Consider the following 21515-nt stretch of genomic DNA (forward strand, 5'->3'; position numbering starts at 1 on the left):
GAAGAGATATTCTCCTAGCTCTCCCTTGTTTGACTTTCACATCATTTGGAAACATGCTGCATTGGAGAGATGCCAACAGGACCCAGCCATATGACATTTAAGTCTTATCTGGTAGCTCAGAAAGGATTATGGGTAGTTGCCTACAACCAGGCAGTATTCACAATACAGAGTAGCAGGGCTTAGAATCATAGAACCTTAAGACTAGAAGGACCTTACAAGTCATCAAAGCCAATCTTCCATCTAATGTTCAAATATTCTACAACATCTTGATAAGTGATTGTCCTACCCATATGCTTGACATGGCAAACAACCAGATTCTCACAACCTCCTGCCATGGCCAATTTCCTCAACTCTATGTTTGTTGACTTCTAGAAGGCCTTCTGCCCCAAAGAGAACAATTAAAAAGCAGCTTTTTGGGCTTCCCTGGTGGCACAGTGGTTAAGAATCTGCCTGCCAATTCCGGGGGCACGGGTTCGAGCCCTGGTCCGGGAAGATCCCACATACTGCAGAACAACTAAGCCTGTGTGCCACAACTACTGAGCCTGCACTCTAGAACCCGCGAGCCACAACTACTGAAGCCCGCGTGCCTAGAGCCCGTGCTCTGCAACAAGAGAAGCCACCGCAATGAGAAGTCTTCACACCTCAACAAAGAGTAGCCCCTGCTCGCCACAACTAGAGAAAGCTCGCACGCAGCAACGAAGACCCAACAGAGACAAAAATAAATAAATTTTAAAAAATAATTTTAAAAAAGCAGCTTTTCTAAGCAAGATGTGTATCTTCCAATGACGGATTTGAAAAAATCGTTTCCTCATTTTGCCCCCACCTAGATTCTTACTTATATAGCCTTACATATGAAGGAGTGGTATTTTCTCTTCTATGTCTATTTGCCTCTAATATATAATATTTGTCAAAGTGCACAGGTGTTAATGAGCAAGCTGTTCCAGTAATTCCTTAAATTACTGGTTCAAAGTTTGTATGATTCCCTCCCTGTAAGATAAATATGCTAAAAATGACTTGCAAGTAGGTTAATATTAGTAACAAATAAATACTACTAGACATGAGGCTGAAAACTTGGCCTCTGTGCACTGGTGCTGAATCAAATCTTGGAGACAGAGTTTTGGGTGAAGTAGAAAAGAACAGCTTTATTGCTTTGCCAGGCAAAGAGGGACACAGCGGGCTCGTGCCTCTCAAAAGTGTGTGTCCCAACCTGGGAGGATTTGGTGAGGAGTTTTATAGCAATGGTTCAAGGGCGGAATTGTTGATAAGGGTCAGGGTGTGTGCAGGGCCTGCACTCCTTTAATCTGACCACAGGTGGTCTCCTGATGAGCTTCTCTGGTTCCTTTAATCTGGCCCAGGTAGTCTCTTGATAAGCTTCTCTGGAATGAAGAATGCTAACATCTTCCATTTGTTGGGAATTTTAGTTCTGTAAAGAGCTTAAAGGTATTGTTATGTGTGTCCCTTGGGGCAGAAGCAGGACCCTGCCCCAAGGCTGCACTACTGTTTCTTGGCTGCTCCTCCCTTATCTTTGCATACCCTCCATTCCTTGATTAGCAACTGTTTGGACCTGCCCTTTGGAACTCAGGGAAGGTCATGGAGGCTGAAGGCTATTCCCTGCAAACAAAAAACGGGGGACACAGAAAGGCTTTCATGCCCAGGAGTCCCACAGGGTCTTGCTTGGTTTCAGATATAGGTAGGAAAACTTTTGACATCAACAGAGAAACATACTCTCAGTATAGCAGAGGAGTTTATGAAATTCATAGAATATCCAAAATGCCAAGGTATACCTCTTAGATAATTAGGAGTTGTAGATTTTTTTGTTGAAATAGATTTCTCATTTTCCAATTATAAAGCCAGACACCACTCTTCTTCAACTAAGCCTTAAATACATAATCCCATTTTCCTGCTCTTTATCTAGCTTATGTTTGTGTACCAAATAAGAGCTATGTTTAACTTGTTACTAAATTTTCCTTTTTCTGTTTTGTTTTTTTTTTTCAATGAAGACCTAGTTTTACTTGCACATTTTTCACGAGCATCAAATAGTGGGTGATCTTTCAAGCTTGAACTGTAACAGTTGTATTGCTGAGGAAGGATTTCTTGTTTCAGATGGTCTAGGTAATGATTTACAGCTATTTTTGGTAGTTCTCAAAATGACAGCTCCTTGAATTTTTCTGTGTGCAGAAATATTTGCTGGGCTGGCATCTTTCAGACCCTGGGAGGTTCATCCCAATCCTTGGCATGCAGGAATGAGGGAATGCTCTGAAATCCTTACTCCAGAGGGAACTGACCTGTCCACATTATCTTGTGATACATGTGAATGTTTGATGAGGTTTCCCTAAATGTCTGTGGCCTCCTGAGGCCTGGAATTTGTGGGCCAGGACTAACCTATGAGTTAGGTGAAATTACATATAGGCCTTGGGCATTCCAAGACCAAACCAGATAAACTGACTTATAATGATAGTTTAATTCCTCTAAAGAAAAGTAGCAATAATTTGCAGCATCTATGTTTATATAGTATTGAATAAATGGTTGTTTTAAAAGTAGGAAGGATACAAAAAAGCAATAAAATAAAAATTAGCAACCTTTTAAAATTCTAAACATTATCAGAAAATACATTTGACTGCCATTGGCTGTTGGAAGGTATAAGCTGGGGTAAAAAATTTTGGAAAGGAAATAATAAAGGAGGGGGAAGAAACAACATAACAGACAAGATAGGAGGTAAAAGGAAATCTTTTAAAAGAGAAGAAAATAAAGTATATTTAATACAACTTTCAATCACTTCCTTACTCAAAAATCTTCAATGGATCTTCAGTATTACAGGATAAATTCATCATTCTTAAGCTATTTAATGTATTCCGTGGTCTAGATAGAACCTACTTATTCAACACATGTCCTCTGGTTTACTTACTGACTCTTCAGAATATTCCTTTGGGGTTATCTTCTTGTCTTTGCTCCCTAAGGAAAATCCTATGTACTCTTCAAGACACAACCTCAGGGACCGCACTTAGAGTTTTATACAGATAGCAATTATTGACCTTGGTCTCTACTATATTTACTTTGGACTTCTTAACATTGTTTCAAATGCCCTCCTCAGATAGTATTCCATATAATCTCCTTAACAGCAATGATGAATTAGGGATGGTTTATTCTAGGAATTTTGACTCTAATTCTATCAAATATTTGTATCCTGGGTGTTTTGTATGTAGTGGTTTGTTTTTTATTTTTTCACAGGTTATTATAGAATTTAGACAGTTACAAAACTGCTTTTTCTTCTAATCTTCATTATGCTACTAACTTGTGCCAGCTACATAAGTATGCCTTCGCTTCACTAAATTCCTCAACTTTGGAAGATTTTTCTTATTCATTTTTTCAAAAGACTCCATTTTGTTTGAAATCAGGATCTAGTACAAGTAAACAAAGAATCATCCATCTTTTACTGAGAGCCTTTAAAGAATCTTACCATGCAAATCTAGAATATGACACAAATGAACTTATCTGCGAAACAGAAACAGACTCACAGACATAGAGAACAGACTTGTGATTAGCAAGGGGGAGGGGGGTTGAAGAGGGAAGAAGTTGGAGTTTGGGGTTAGCAGATGCAAACTATTAGATATAGGATGGATAAACAAGGTCTTACCGTATAGCACAGTGAACTATATTCAATATCCTGTGATAAACCATAATGGAAAATATGAAAAAGAATATATATATATATGCACATAACTGAATCACTTTGCTGTACAGTAGAAATTAACACAACATTGTAAATCAACTATATTTCAATTAAAAAAGAATCTTACCATGCAGAAGTTATTTGATAGAATTTCTATTTTTTTCATTATGATAAGGAATGTTGAATTTAAAATATTTAATAAAAAGCAGTTGGACTGGAGCATTTCTACCAGAATATATGAAAAATTAGATATCCAGGAGCTAGGATGAAAAGACTTCATTCTTACAGAGCAGTAGAAATTGAATTCCTGCAGATCTCCAAATTTAAGTGCAAATTTGTCTTTAGCTCTTGCCTGGACATTTGAATAGTGATGTATAGTAAACTATTACAACTCCATGGGACTTTATGTATAAACAGCTCCTAACAGGCATAGTCACAAAGAGAAGCCCAAGAAAATAGGTAACTATAACTCACCTTACACTTGGGCATTCCAAGAGCAAAACCAATAAGTTGAATCTATAATATTAGCTGGGTTTCTATAAAGAAAATCAACAAAAGTTTTTGCAACAACATTGTACTCTGAGTCAATTCTACCATTTAAAAAATCTATATCCTGGCTAATCCCTAAGAATGAAAAGGACAGCTATAATTAATTTTCATTAAGCACAAAAACCTTACTTTACAATACATAGAAATTAAATTTAGCAAGATGGCCACCAAAATTATTATTTATGAAATTTCCCAGATTATAACTCTTAGTCCTCATGTGATTCATTTACAAGTAGCCTGTGCTCCTCCAAGCCCTGAATAAATCCTGCACTTGAACTTTATGTGTGCATAAAGGTCTACAGTAGTCATGTAACACACTTGGATAATGCATATGCTATTTTCAGAGTGCCTCTACCGGTAGAACCAAAGACATATATACCAAGGAAATGAAAAGAGAAAGGGGATCCTGGATAAGATAACACAACTTACTCAAGTGTTAAATTAGGTCCAGCAGTAGTACATCAATGTACTGGTTTTGGTTATTTCCACATTTGTTGAACTCTAAGATTCATTTTGTTTCTGGCCACTCTAAGTACATGTTGTTTTTAGTAGTTCCTTTATCATCACAGTCAGAATATTTTGGATGTATTAAAATAAACTTTGTTCACAGATTTTCCCTAGCCTCTTGGCACCACAGCTTGGTTAATTTTGTTTCTTCTTCCTGGAAAGTCTCTTCCCGTGTTCCTGTCAGAAATACTGCCCAACTTCAAGAACCATCTCAAAACCCAGTCCCTCTCATAAACAACTGCTAATCTATGGTGATTTCTGCATCTTTTGAATTCCAACATCATTTTGTTTCTTAGGTATTTATTTATTGTCTTGTTTATCTGTAATTTTTTTCTATGTAAATTTTTTTCTCTCCAGCTACATTATACTTTGCTTAAAGACAGAAATCATGTTTTGTAATGCTTTGTGTACCAAACGTTGCCTAACATAGCAACTCTCTCTTGTAGATATTCATTAAATAATTGTTGACTGATTGATATAATTTATTACCTTTATGCTGATTTACCTCTTATACTGTTTCTCAAGAAAACAACAACAATACCTCATAGATCCAAATTTGGGAATCCCATTCTGAGCTGCTTTACAAAACGTTCATTTGTACAGTCATGACATCATGTGTCAATAAATGCATTTTGCTACTGGAATTCAGGGCAATACTTAGTTATTAGGAAGTATTCCAGATGATCCCAAATATTAATTTTTAGAAATTATTTAGGACTTTATGAGAGGGATTGGGTTTTGAGATGGTTCTTGAAGTTGGGCAGTATTTCTGACAGGCAGAAGGGAAGAGGGAAGAGAGTTTCCAGGAAGAGGAAACAAAATTAACCAAGTTGTGGTGCTAGGAGGCTAGGGGAAATCTGTGAATGTGTGGGGACTTCCCTGGTGGCACAGTGGTTAAGAATCTGCCTGCCAATGCAGGGGACACAGGTTCTATCCCTGGTCTGGGAGGATCCCACATGCCGCAGAGCAATTAAGCCCATGCACCACAACTACTGAGCCTGCACTCTAGAGCCCGTGAGCCACAACTACTGAGCCCGTGAGCCACAACTACTGAAGCCCACGCACCTAGAGCCCGTGCTCCGCAACAAGAGAGGCCACTGCAATGAGAAGCCTGAGCACCACAATGAAGAGTAGCCCCCACTCGCCGCAACTAGAGAAAGCCCGTGTGCAGCAATGAAGACCCAATGCAGCCAAATAAATAAATAAATAAAATTTTTAAAAAAGAAATTATTGGTGAGATAATACAAAAAATATTAAAATTCTCATAAAACTCTCAGATCCCAGATAATTCCACTAAAGTATTCCTCCCTGTGAAAAATACTATTTTAAAAACCCTCAACTACTCTGAATTGTGGGATTAAAAGAAAATGCCCAGTCATTATGACAAAATGTGTTCAAAGCCTTAAGAATATACAAATGTTGACTGTTCAATTTTACCTCTAGAAAACACAGTCCTAATAAAGATGTACACAAATTGTTAGCTACAAGGATATTCATTACAGAATTAAAATATAGTATGTAAAAATATTTTAAAGCCTAAATGACCAAAAATAGGGGATTGGTCAAATAAATTTTACATCATACAAGGGAGCCATTAAAATGTGTGTTGTACAAGAATATTTAATGACATGAAATGATGATCTCAATCCAAAAAAGAAGTTTTAAATATAATTGTGTTTTTAAAAACCTTATTAAATATAATTTTATTTTTAAAGTACCTCAAATATATGCTTCAAATATTGATAATGATGTCACTTTGTGATGGGATTACAGATTTCTAAGTTTTCTATATTGAAGATGTATTACTTTTGTGTAAAGAATAAAATAATTTAAAGGTATTAAAAATTTAAGTAGGGCTTCCCTGGTGGTGCAGTGGTTAAGAATCCACCTGCCAATGCAGGGGACACGGGTTTAAGCCCTGGACCGGGAAGATCCCACATGCCACAGAGCAACTAAGCCCATGCACCACAACTACTGAGCCTGCGCTCTAGAGCCTGCGAGCCACAACTACTGAGCCTGCGTGCCACAACTACTGAAGCCCGTGTGCCTAGAGCCCATGCTCCGCAACAAGAGAAGCCACTGCAATGAGAAGCCCGTGCACCGCAACGAAGACCCAACGCAGCCAAAAATAAATAAATAATTAAAAAAACAAAAACAAAATACAAAAAACAAAACAAAACAAATTTAAGTAAATGCCTAGCCAGTAATCTCAGAATTGCTCATTAGGTTCACATATCCTACAGCCAAGGATATGAATTAACAACAAGACAAACTAAAGAAAGGATCTTTCATCTTGATGACCAACTTCTTCACAAAAATGAATGAATGTCATATGGCTAAAGCCAACCAATGAGATGAGGTTGTGGGAAGAGTGTTCTTTCCTAGCATTGTTTGTGCTCATAGTGCTTACTTATTTTTGTTTGCAGGTCCATGGAAAGTGTATGTGTAAGCACAACACAGCAGGCACCCACTGCCAACATTGTGCACCTTTATACAATGACCGCCCCTGGGAGGCAGCTGATGGCAAAACAGGGTCTCCAAAAGAGTGCAGAAGTAAGTACCAAACACACAGACTCAAAGCCTTCTTTGTAAAGTAAACATCTATGGACTCCTTGTTGTCTCTAGAAACACAATATAAAGTAGTAGCCCATATCAAACATAGACCATATCACTGCCCACTGTAACTTCAGCCATTTGGAAACAATTACTGCTTGCAAAATCACCGATATACTATTTTGCCAAGAATGTGTTGCCCATTTGCTGGGACACTGTGGGACCTAAGCACCCTCCCTGAGACTTTGACATAATAAAACATGGCTAGACTCAAGAGCAACTGAGGATTAGAATGTGCAGTTACCATCATAGCTGAGATACTGAATTATAATCATGAAAATAGCTATCTTGAATTCAGTTCCCAAAACAACCCTATAAAGTAGGTGGTGTTAATCCCATTTTAGAGATCAGGAAACTGAGGCTCAATAAGATTAAGTAACTTGCCAAAGTTAGTAAATGATAGAGTCAGGACTTGATCCCTAGTCTTCAGACTCCAAATTAAATGTCTTTTTTCTGTAATACCATAATGCCTTTCTTTTCACTTATGATACTTGTAGTGACAAATTAGATTTAAAACTAAGCCAGTTCATCAAGAATGAGACTAACATTGCCATGGCTAACTTTGGGTTTGAGGTTGGAAATTAGATAGAAGGGTAAAAAATATGGGAACATGAATCATTTTTTTTCTTTGCAATTCAAAATGAAATATACATGAAATAGAAATACACATGCACAGAGAAATACACATGCCCGTAACAACCTTTACACTCACAGACTTCAGTTTTACTAGGATTTAAAGGCAAGTACAGTGGGTAAAATTGTGAGAAGTCTCTTCCCTTACATAATTTGGAATCATAACTGATTTATTTTAGTTTCTAGGAAATGTAAAGGATTTCCTCTAAGCATAAATCTTAAATTATCTTACAATATGCTTTTTAAAGCCTATGAGTCTGGTGGTCAAAATATCATAACACATCAAGGAAACAATGAAAAACAATAGCACAAACATTTTCAAATGCAGTTGACCTCCAGAAAAAAGTCTGGATCCTTATTCAAATCACTCATCAAGAGAATCTAAAGAATTTCTCCTAAATTCCTAGAGTGCCATTCTGGCCCTTTCCACTGAAACCAGCTGCATATCTAAATACATATAGAACACAGAGACTTGTCACTTGGCGCTATTGACTGATAATCTTAGAAATGTCTTTGAGAAATTGTTATATAAGAAACTCTGCAAGCCTCTTCTATAAGAAAATTAAGGCTTCTATAGGAGACTACCTCGTACTCACCAGTACAGCAATAGCTGAGGAATAGTACTTCATGAAAGGTAAATCAATCTATCTGCCAAGTTACTAACCTCTGCCCACTAGAAGGTTCCTTCTAGGCTCGGAGGAAGGAGGGAGGGAAGGAAGGGAGAAAGAGAAGGAAGGAAGGAAGAAAGGAAAGCAGCTACTGAAGGCCAGAGGAAACAGGGTGAAAGAGTTCTTAATGTATAAACGTTTTTATACTGTTTTGAATCTTGTACTGTGAAAATGTATACTATTCAAAAAACTAAATTTTTTTAATGGAAGTATAGTTGATTTACAATGTTGTGTTAATTTCTGCTGTACAGCAAAGTGATTCAGATATACATACATATAGATGTATGTACATATATATACATTCTTTTAAAAATATTATTTTCCATTATGGTTTATCACAGGATATTGAATATAGTTCCCTGTGCTGTACAGTAAGACCTTGTTGTTTATCCATTCTATATATAATTGTTTGCATCTGCTAACCCCGAACTGCCACTCCATCCCTCCCCCATCTCCCCTCCCCCTTGGCAACCACAAGTCTGTTCTCTATGTCTCTGAGTGTGAAAAAACTAAATTTTTAAAAATTAGGAATCAGGGCTTCCCTGGTGGCGCAGTGGTTGAGAATCTGCCTGCTAATGCAGGGGACACGGGTTCGAGCCCTGGTCTGGGAAGATCCCACATGCCACGGAGCAGCTGGGCCCGTGAGCCACAACTACTGAGCCTGCGCGTCTGGAGCCTGTGCCCCGCAACGGGAGGGGCCGCGATAGTGAAAGGCCCGCGCACCGCGATGAAGAGCGGTCCCCGCACCGCGATGAAGAGTGGCCCCCACTTGCCGCAACTAGAGAAAGCCCTCGCACGAACCGAAGACCCAACACAGCCAAAAAAATAAAAAAATTAAAAAAAAATAAAAAAAAAAAAGGAAAGCAACCCAACAGGACAAACCCACTGCCTAAAAAAAAAAAAAAAAAAAAAAAAAAAAAATTAGGAATCAGCTTACCCTACTTTTAACTGCCTGAATATTAGAGAACCTGTCATTTTATTTTTAATTCTTTGTTTTCCTCCCATGCTTCTTTTTCCCAGCCTGCAAGTGCAATGGACATGCTGATGCCTGTCACTTTGACATTAATGTGTGGGAGGCATCAGGGAATCATAGTGGTGGCGTCTGCAATGACTGTCAGCACAACACAGAAGGTCAGCATTGCCAACGATGTAAGCCAGGCTTCTACCGGGACCTCCGAAGACCTTTCTCTGCCCCAGATGCTTGCAAATGTAAGTGAATTAATGGTTACTGGAAAAAAAAAAAAAGGTTGATTTGTACAAAAGAGATGACTCTCCATCCTTCATTTGCTCACGCACGGGAGAGAGGTCATGAAATTCTCAGACAATCCACTCACACACATCAGTTAACTTCATTGATAAGGGGTAAGAATTTTCAATCTGTTAGGTAGAAACAGTACAATATTCATAAAAACAATGTCCTTTCTCACTCTCCATGAAGTAAAATTGCTTCCTATAGCACCACATTTTGGAAAACAAGATGACTAATAAAAGAGAAAAAAGAATGATGAAGAGGGAGATATATTTAAGATCATCTTAAGACCAAACATATGAGTAAGACACAGACAATAATGGACTCAAATAGACGAAAAAAGAGTGGTTAGCTGCACTTGGGTCATTCTAGTGTTCATCTCTGCAGTGAATTTGAACACCTGAAAAATGACAGGTTTTGGTTTCATTGTGAATGCAATTTGGTTGACTCTGCTCTAATGTAGCAATGTATCATAAATGAATTTAGAACAAAACAATAATTCCCTACTCTCCCCCCAAATACTAAACTGTTACAGAATGGTTCTGCTTTTTTGTTGGCATAACTCCAAGAAGAGGTTTATTTGAAAAAAGAGTAGAATTTTCAAAGATCTGCTCAATTAATGAGACATGACCTGAAACATGACTGTGAAAGATGTATGCAGAGCTTAAGTGAAAGTCCAGTGTGGATGAACAGTCATTTAACTACATGAGCATTTCCACGTCTGTCAACTCAGAAATTATTAGATAACAGAAACCACTCAAGACTGTTAATGGAGATGAATGATCATGCCCTTCCTTTCCCCGCCAAGGACTCCATGTTCTAGATCAAAAACAGTGACAGGAAAGGAGCAATACAATGGGAAACAATCATTTAAAATCTTGGGTTTGTTTTTAATTTAAAGGAAAAATTCTATTGCTCTTGAAAATACAGTTTTAACCTCAGGCAGGAGATATCTACATGAAATATGAGTGGTCTTACTTGTTACAAGCTTTCTCTCTTAGACTGTGGAAGATAGAATGTGGAACAGCTCCCTTTCAACCTTGAGCCCCAAATTTGGATTTATGTCATAATATTTCTCCAAGAATTCTGTTTTACTCCTGCTCCTTGTTGTACTCAGACTTTCATCTTAATAGGTTTCAAACAGATCTAGAGTAGAAGCTTTCCCTGCCCCTTACGGCTGTGTAATCCTATGCCAGCTGTTGAAGCTCTTTGGACTTCGATTTCCTTCTCCCAACAGGGTTGTAATGAGAACTACATAAGCTAAATTATGTGGAGTGTTTAGCGCATTGCCTGTCATATAGTAAGCCCCCAAGAAATGAAAACTAGTATTATAATAACTGTTGTCCTATAAGATAGACAGTGGGAAATAATACTATAGTGTTTCTACTCTTTATTGACTAAAAATACCTTATGTCAAAGATAATTACTTCTTTAAAATCCACAGTACTTTAGGGACTAAAATGTAGTTTCCTTAACTCCATGTGCTGACTGAAGGGTCTGCTTATGAAATTGTTTCTGTCTAGAATATATTCAGCCCTAACACCGATTGTACAGGATATATTTAAATAGATATGTGTATGTGTGTATTCCACATCCTCAGACCACTAGTAGAAATGTCTAAAAATAAGAATGTATGGACTAACAAGCAGATAAAACAGGAAAGGAAATTAATTTGTCATTGAGTAACTTAGATACTTGTAACTGTCTTGTATAGCAACAGGCAACATTTTCAAAAAGATACTGTTATATAGCACTGACTTGAAACAGTATGTTGTACAATGTACCTAACGCAGTCATTCCTTCATTCATTCATTCGTTCATTCAATGGATATACATTGAGTGCCTACTATGTGCCAAGGGCTTAGGATGTGTTCAGGAACAAAACAAAGACCCCTGCACTCAAGGAGCTTATATTCTAGCAGAGAAGACACACAATAAATATAAGTAATAAGTGAAATATATAGAAAAAATATATAGAAGGTGATAAGTGCTTTTATCACCAAAACAAGTTAAGAAGGATCCAAGGTGCCAGAGATTTGGAATGAGGAGTGACAAGATGCAGTATTTTTTTTTTATTTTCCCCCAGTTTTATTGAGAAATAATTGGCATATAGCACTGTATAAGTTTAAGGTGTACAACATAATCATTTAGTATATGTATAATGGTGAAATGATCACCACAGTAAGTTTAGTTAACATCTATCACCTCACATAGTTACAGTTTTTTTCCTTGTGATGAGAACTTTTATGATCTACTCTCTTAGCAATTTTCACATATACAGTATGGTATTAACTATAGTTATCAGGTTGTACATTACAACTCCAAATCTTATTTATCTTGTAACTGGAAGTTTGTGGGGTTTTCTGTTTTTTTTAACTTTAGTTGAAGTTAACAAGCAAACCAGTGATTCTCAAAGTGTGGTTGCGGGGCCATCAGCAACAGCGTCACGTGGGAAATGTGTTAGAAATGCAAATTCTCAGACTCCAGCCCAGACCAACTGAATCAAAAATTCTTTGGGTGGAGCCCAGAAATCTGAGTTTTCCCAGCCCTCCAGGTGTTTCTGATGCAAGCTAAAGTTTGAGAAACACTGGTCTAGTTGAAGGCCCCCCCAGTTTTACTTACATTGGTTAAAACAAACCCAGTTTCTAATATCTGACTAACATTCAAGTATCTCCTCTGTTCTGGTATAGCAAATGGCTGGTCACTTTCATTAGAGTAACAAGTAGAAGAGCTACAAGAATAGTGAAAGAAAACTTTGAAACATTGATTAGAGCTAGATTTTAGAGAGTCTTGTATGCTATCCTAAAAATTTTAGGGCTTCCCTGGTGGCGCAGTGGTTGAGAATCTGCCTGCTAATGCAGGGGACACGGGTTCGAGCCCTGGTCTGGGAAGATCCCACATGCCGCGGAGCAACTAGGCCCGTGAGCCACAGCTACTGAGCCTGCGTGTCTGGAGCCTGTGCCCCGCAACGGGAGGGGCCGCGATAGTGAAAGGCCCGCGCACCGCGATGAAGAGCGGTCCCCGCACCGCGATGAAGAGTGGCCCCCACTTGCCGCAACTAGAGAAAGCCCTCGCACGAACCGAAGACCCAACACAGTCAAAAAAATAAAATAAATAAATAAATAAAGTAGCTATAAAAAAAAAAAAAAAGAATGGAAATGTGGCCACTATTGTGGCTCTTAAAAAAAAAAAAAAAATTTTAGTATTTATTCCCTAGGGTACTGGGAGCCATTGTAGTGATTTAATTAGGAAAGTTTCATATATTTCCAATATATTTTACTGATATAATGTTCAGATTCATTTGAAAGCATTGCATATTATTCACTGCGTTTTACTTTACTAATCAAATTTTAAATTCTGCAGATTTACAAAATTGTAAGATGAGTAAATGTACAAAAGATTAAAACAGTGACTTTTAAAAAAAAATGTCTGTGTCTTACCAATAAAAAGAGAAATAGAAAGGTTTATTGGCAGACTTGGAGCCAAGATAAATACCTTGTGTTTTGTTTTGTTTTGCTTTGTTTTGTTACTGTTCTACGTTCAAGCTACTGCTCATATTCTTACAAAACGTAAAAAGGTTGCCAGCTCTAACTATTTAAATCCTAGAGGGCTCATGGCTTCAGAGTAAAAAGAGCATGAAAGAGGAGATTATTTTAAAAGTTACCCCACTACTTATATAGCTCTTCTAGGGACTTGTGCTGAAAAGGCTTTATAGGTTTTTGGTCCCCAAACTACAGTTTTATAAAAACATAAGCAAAATTTGAGAAGGTAGCTAAAACTAACAAAACACATAACTTTTTATTATTTTTTACCCTGTGAAAATGTCAATAGAGACAATATTTTCCATATTATAGTGTTTGATTTCCAAGGTCAATAGACTTGAGCAAAATTAGGACATTTTAAACTTATTCTTTCATTCAACAAATTCTTATTGAACACTATTGTGTGCTAATTCTTGGGAATTATAACAGTGAGCAAGAGAGACACAGTCTTTTTAAAGAGCTTGTGTGTGTGTGTGTGTGTGTGTGTGTGTGTGTGTGCATATAAATGTATATATGTATATATATATATGTGTGTGTGTGTGTATGTAGGCAACTAGTGGTATATACATGTGTGTGTTAGATCACACAAGTATGACCAGTATTGTTTAGAGAGTGTACAGGGCAGCTCATAGGAAGGGCAATGAACAAGAGCTAATTTTTTGACTTAAGGAGACCTGAAGTTTAATAGGAATCAACATAACATGGGTAGGAATATTCCCAGCAGAGAGAACAACCAGTGCTAAAAAGGAACAGAAGAAAGAAAGACTACAGCATGTTCAAAGAACTGAAAAAATTTCAGAATGGTTATAGAGGCAAAAAAAGAGGGGGAGGACAATAAAAGTGTATGAGGATGAGAGAAATAGAGAAGATGGGTGGTTGGATGAAGGTGCCCTCATCTTGGATGCCTCAGTCAGTGAGATGGCGTGGATTGAACTATCCACAAGTAGATGACAATCAGTCCATAGGTACCTTTAGTATAATTACCTGGACCCTACCAATTGATATTTATAGGCAATATCCAAATGTCAGAAGACCAAAGGTATCAAAGCTATTTTAATGAAAACTCCATGAAGAGCACATTAATATATTTAAAAGAAAGAAGGAAAGAAAGAAAGAAAGAAGGAAGGAAAGAAAGAGAGAAAGAGAGAAAGAGAAAGAAAGAAAGAAAGAAAGAAAGAAAGAAAGAAAGAAAAGAAAGAAAGAAAGAAAGAAAGAAAGAAAGAAAGAAAGAAAGAAAGAAAGAAAGAAAGAAAGAAAGGAGGGAGGGAGGGAGGAAGGAAGGAAGAAAACATTATAACACAATTGTAACATACTTGTCTGGATTAGTTTCTCAACCCCTTAAATTATCATAGAATTCCCCTGCATCTGGGGTACTGAAAGACTTCAAGCTAGAAACTATCACCAATAATTCATATTGCTAATCACTCCTAGTTAAAAACATTTACACAATACTTGCACCAAGTAGGGGGATTATGAAAACAACTGGTACCAATTTAGTCCTTTTAGCATAATTTGTAGGAGGTGGATGGGTTAGTATGGAAGATCTGTATTTCCTTTTTTCCTTTTCTAGACATACCCTTGATCCTGGGTAGGCTGACTGAGGAAGGCGTATCTCCATTCACTTTATGACTATTCCAGCATATGTTTGGGGCAGAGATGCCTGTGTCCACTTCCTTAGCATGGGTTTTCTTACTGGCACCTTCTTCCAGAACATTATTCTGGTTCTTCCCTTCCCTTTTCTGAGCCAGGGGTAAATTCCACCACTTATTAGTGCATTCAGTTTTTTTCTCTTTCTAGTATTTTCCATACTATACTGTTTGATTGGCAATGTTTGGCAACATTTTCATTTTTATTTAGTAATATTTTCTTATCATTAACTCCCTCCTTAGCAGATGTGTCTCTATATCACCTTTAGAATTACCAAGGCTGATAATAAAGTTTATGACAAATAGGTTAATGTACTTAACAGTTATTAAGTACCTACAGTACACCACATTTCATGCTAAGTGCTGATAGAAATATCGCTAGAGCTACAGCTTTTCTGCCCATTGGGTCCCACTTTACTTTTATGAGAAAGGTAGTATCAAGAAAACAAGTGGATATCTCTCAAAATTTAAACTATCTCAGTGTGTGGCTCCGTCAACAACATGTACAATGTTATTCAAAGTAACAATTTTATTATATTTACACTACTCTGCTTACCAAGGCAGAAAAGTAACCTGATACCCAGTGTGTGGTCCAAAGACCAGCTGCAACTGGCATCATCCAGTTGCTGATTAGAAGTTGCAGAACCTCTGATCCCACCCCAGACCTACTGAATCAAACATGTGCTTTACCAAAATTCTCAGGTGGTTGTGTTATATTAAAGTTTGAGAATGCTGCAGAGTACTTTTCATCAAGGGTTAAATGCAGTTAGCATTTACTCTACAGTTAATTTTTAAAAATTAGTTAGCCAGACAGAATATCCCACTATTCCCGTAGCATCCAAATTAACCAGAGTTTGCATCTCTGTTTGTATGCACATAGACTTAGATTTTTTTAATGAATTACATAGAGATTTATTGAGGGAAAAAATGGAAATCTAGATAAATGTGTTTCTATGATATAGCATTTTCCAAAGTTTGATTCATGGAACACTAACTCCGTAAGATGTTAATAGGAACTAGATATGGGGAAATTTTTCTACAGCCTTCAAATTCAGGAAGTGGTGAATTAGTCAAAGGTTTCTATTCTTCTGGATTTCTCAGAGCTTTTAATATGCTAGTGTTCATGATAAACCTCCTATAGAGCTCTGAAGTCTGTCTCCCAAATTTAATCAGAGAATGCTTTTCTTAACAGAGTATCTTTTAGGACCAGCATTCTACAGAATGCACAGGAAATATTGCTATTGTCTTGTGGCCATATCTATGTGAAGAGTCACTTACAAAGATATATCCTAGAAGATTCCTTCTGTATGTTTGTTCCTCATTTCCAAGTGCTAGAGCCTACAACTGTATATCAAGGAAATAATAAACTTTATATTTCTATCAGTGAAATAATCACAAACATAATATTAAATAGGCCTGGACAATTACCGTCTATTGGATTATCAGCGACGATGTATCAAAACCCTTCTCACCCTTATTTCCTAGTTTATGTCTTCTCAGGAGTTGGAACTATTGAAAACCTGAAACAGCAGGTCAAAGTTTACTAGAAGTTTATAAATCATAGCTCAATTTAGCCAAAGAAACACTTATTGGAAAAACATCTCTTCTATGGCAGGCACTGCAGTAAGCACTAGATCTGTAAAGATGAAAAGGTCTTCCCTAAAGGATCTTACATTCTAGATGGGGAGAAATTTATAGTAACAGATCATTTCAATCATTTCACTGTGGTGATGGTAATGATATAATAGTAATAGCTGACATTTATTGAGTGCCTACTCTTTTCTGTTCACTGTTCAAAGGGCTGTATATTTAGTAACTCACTTAACTTTCACAAAAGCACAAAAGTATTAATGTCCCCCATTATATGAGGAAAATGCAATGAAAGTGATACACGAAGTGCCTCAAGGAGAGTTTGGGGGTGGTGTGAGGGCAATTAAGGGGAGGCTTCCTTAAAAAGATGCCCTCGATCCAAGGAGCCTTGGTGGCTGTTTTTATTTTTTCCTTTTAAAGAGCTGAAATACAAAGTTTGTCCTACTTTCTAATCGATGATTGCCTTTGTTGCCTTTAATGAGATAATCTAGAAAAGGGAATGAATTGATGTTTATTCTTCCTCACAGAATCTATATACTATACGTTTAATAGAATACTTACCTGGGCACATTAATTCATTCAACAAATATTGGTGACATTATTCTTGGGACTCTATTCACAGTTAGGTAGCTAGTTCCCTGCCAAATAAGCCAAGGACTTATTGGCCCCATGGATGTTCTAGGCTATTTTTTTCCTCCTGACAAACATCATGCTAAATACTATGGTCCTTATGTGTACACTTTTAGTTAATGGCCATAAGTTCACCAAAGCTGAATAAACAGGGCCCTGAACCAAATCTACTAGCCAATAGATTTATTCCTGTGAGAAATTAAATCATCTCTGTTCTCACTTCCTCTTTATTTTAACCTTAACTAGAGTCAACTGTGGTCCCAAACAATCAACTACACATTTTCATAGTCAAGAAATTACTTCTGAGGATTTTAGAGATGTTGTTTGTTTTTTTTTAAGACTAGTGAAGATCATTGAAACTGAATTTATTTCTACAACTCAGAAAAAAAAATTTTTTTTAAGGACAGTGCATTTAACGTCTATAAACACAAGAGACAACGTGAATCTCTCCAGCTGAATCTAGGGCTGAGAGCAGAATGGAGGCGCAAACTGGTTGTTAAGGTACATGAGAAATATAACTATCACTGTGTACTGAGACACTTGGAGGAATACTGTCTCTTTGTTCTAAAAGAGAAGTCTCTTCTACACAGATGTAGAGAACAAACGTATGGACACCAAGGGGGGAAAGTGGCGGGGGTGTGTGTGTGTGTTGGGGGGGATGAACTGGGAGATTGGGATTGACATATATACACTAATATGTATAAAATGGATAACTAATAAGAACCTGCTGTATAAAAAAATAAATTAAATAAATAAATAAGAGAAGCTTCTTCTAGAGTAGCTCACTTGAAATCTTTAAAGTCACTTATGTGCCTTTAGTACCTATAACCTAAGTAGATTTTCCTATGGCAAGCATATTAAAAATAGAATAATCCTACTGGACGTGGCACGCTGGCTTTCTAGGGGGGGAGAAAGCCCTGATTTGTAGCACTGGTCAATTTCTATGGTTTAAATATTCCTACCATGGGGACTTCCCTGGTGGTCCAGGGTTAAGACTCCACACTCCCAATGCAGGGGACCCAGGTTCGATCCTTGGTCAGGGAACTAGGTCCTACATGCATGCCACAACTAAGAGTTTGCATGCTGCAACTAAAGATCCCCCCTGCCACAAATAAAAGATCCTGAATGCCACAACAAAGACCCCACACGCAGCAATGAAGATCCCACATGCTGCAACTAAGACCCGGCGCAGCCAAATAAATAAATAAATAATAAATATTATAAATAAATAAATAAATATTCCCACCATGGCCTATTTCAAGCTACCATATATATATTTTTAATATCAGGAACTCAGACTCTAAACCAAAAGTGGGATGGTTTCTCTCCTTTGAACAAAGTCTGGCTTCCACTTTCACAGCCCCCTCATCTGATCTCAAGCACTGTTGCTATCTAGTCACTGGTTCCCAAACCTGTATGTGGATCAGAATCGCTTGGAAAAACTTGCTGAAATATGAAATCTCAGAGCCCTGCCCTAGATCTGCTGACTCAGAATCTCCAACAGGGATGGAGACAGAAATATGTATTTTATTTTAAAAAGCATCATTGGTGATTCTGACTCAGCCTTTCGGTCTCCAGGCTAGCATGTGAGAACCACTACACATACTATTCCTGTTTCTAGTGTGAACTCTGTTCACTTTCATCTTTGGATCAAAGATTTTGAGCTAATTATCATCTATAACTTAATCCACTCCCTGAATTAGCCATATCTCTGGTGGAAAATCCTAAAGGATTACTAAAACTCTGGCTAGACATGTTTTTCTTGACTCAGTGATAGATATAAATGCTGGTAAGCATTCATTCAATTATCTTCTCCCACGTAAGACTGTCTAACTCAGAACCACTGCTTTTCTCCAAGAAAATTTCTGGAAGAATTCTAGGATGTCTGTTTTTCACGTAACAGTTTCAAAATAAATACCAAGCAATTCCATTCAGAGGACTCCCTTATTCATAGTATACAGATTTATTTACCATAAATACCTCATACTTTAAAGTGAATTATTATAATGAGATTGGAATTTATAATAAAATTAGCTTATCACTACATTGACAATTTACTTTTACTTCCATGTTTATATTCCAGAACATAGCATTAAACTAGTATAAGTATGTTATGTTGGTATTTAAATAAATATTGAATCCAGTACTTCATGAAGTCCCATCCTCCCCCGCTTCCCTATTCTTTTAACACCAAAGGATATGTTAAATGTTCAACGGGTGGGAAATTGATTGGGTATGGAATATTGACAGCTAATCCATGACATTTTTCTATAGAAAATGTCCCTTCCTTTAGTGGGACACGTGGATTGAAACAGATGTTTGAAGAAATGCTTTGTAGAACAGAATTAGTTCTCTTTTTGGGAAATAGCCAGTTAGTTACTTTACAACAAATGAATTGACTTTTATGTCAAGACATATTTTTAACTATTGCATAGTCTCTTTCTACATCTAAAGAAAAATCAGCAAATGGAAAAGAAAGTATCATTCATTCTCTGTCAGAGTAAACAACCTCTTGAAGAACTGACATGCCCTTCCTTCTTCCCTGGTGGGACAAAATAAATGTAGTCAACTGCCTTTTAGCAGAGAGTGAATAAAAATAAACTTATTCCCTCTGCCCTAAAATGTAAACCAAATGTTTACCAAGATACTGTCTGGTTACTTGGTTACCATTACCCTAAGTAGCAAGCTATCTCTGTAAAGAAAGAGTTCTGTCGTCCATTCAAATCTCTCTTGTGTTCCTTCTTGCTTTTTATTTCTTCTTTCTTCTTTCTGGCTTAGATGAAAACTGTTCAACTGATGGAAATACAAGTGCCTTGAGTGGGTGACTATCTTGCTGCAGACCATCTTTCCATCCTTCACAGTCTACTCAGATATCACCTTCTCAACATGGTCCCAAGAAGAATCACTGTCTCTCTCTGCTTGTACCTCTATTTAACAATTATTTCATTCTACCTTTAGCATGGTTATTCTTTACCTTCAAATTGTCTTTGAAGTAAAATTGTTAAATTAATCAAATCCAGAATACCTTATCACAATATCACCTTCCATTTTTCATTCTTGTGCCTGTATTCCAGTCCATCTCAGAAAAGAATTGTTCTCCAAGGGTCACTGACATTTCTTCCAGTAGTAGCTCAGTGGGCTTTTTCTTTCAAATTGTAGTTTTAGCAAATCCACATGAATTCATCTTATGTCATATAAACAACATAGACATCTTTGTTTTATTTTGGAAGCAACTGTGAATGATTCCAGCATAGAACCAATACGAAGTAAATGTTTTTGAAAAGCAAACTTTAAATAGAACAGTGACTTGGCAATAAGAGTTGGGAAACTTTAATCTCGGTTTTAAAAAAATCTAGGATGTAAAACCAGAAGGTTAAGAAGTGAAAGAGCTAGGTAAAATACATATATCATAATGTAATAATCATACTAGGACTATCCTTTAAAAAGATTAAGTAACATTAAAATTCACCGCAAAAAGGAGACATTTTATGAACTGATGAATAATAAAAGTCAGTCAAATTTGGGAAGAGAAGTGGGAGAGGTCATGGAATTCTCTAAAATGTCTCCAGAACAGTTCACTGAATAAATCAATAATATGCTATTCTGCATTTGATGAGAAGAAGCACTAAATAATCAAGCAAATAATTATAAAATATCTAAACTCTCAGAAACCCTAGACAAAACTAGATGGGGTATACAGAAAAGAACTAGCATTTGTTGAGTGGCTATTATAGGTCAGACACTGTGCTGGGCAATTTACATAAGTTATCTCATTTAGCAATCTTTACGAGTTAGGTGGTGTCTTTTGTATTTTATAAATGAGGACACCAAGGCTTAAATTGACTACATAATTTGTCCAAGTTCACACAGCTGGTCAGAGGCAGAGATTTGAACCCAGATTTGACTGAGGCCAGAAGACCATCAGTCATTAAGAAATATCTATTAACTGGCTATAATTAATCCATTTTTAAAAAAACTCAACACAGATTTACTCAGTGCCTATCATGTGGCAGCCCTATCCTATTCACGGTGTATATACAACAAAACAGTCCCTAACCCCATGGGAACAAACTATAAATAAATTTACCCAAGTAAATATGTAAATTAAAAACTGCATCCAAAGACCCCAAAGACTTTGATCCAAAGACCTATAAAGATCCGAAGAACTTGATTCCATACTGTGACCTAACTGATGAAAACAAAATGAGTAAACAAAGG

The 21515-nt window shown here is 37.0% G+C and overlaps 1 protein-coding gene across 1 annotated transcript in view; it reads left to right on the plus strand.

Annotated features, from left to right (window-relative positions):
* The window catches only part of NTN4 (netrin 4), a 98999-nt gene that overhangs the window by 60984 nt on the left and 16500 nt on the right, over positions 1-21515 (plus strand). The window contains exons 4-5 of the mRNA XM_057557526.1: positions 7153-7279; positions 9661-9849. Coding sequence (XP_057413509.1) covers positions 7153-7279; positions 9661-9849 — 316 coding nt within the window. The remainder of the gene's footprint in view (positions 1-7152; positions 7280-9660; positions 9850-21515) is intronic.

This window comes from Balaenoptera acutorostrata, chromosome 11 (assembly GCF_949987535.1).
Source record: "Balaenoptera acutorostrata chromosome 11, mBalAcu1.1, whole genome shotgun sequence".
NCBI lineage: Eukaryota > Metazoa > Chordata > Mammalia > Artiodactyla > Balaenopteridae > Balaenoptera > Balaenoptera acutorostrata.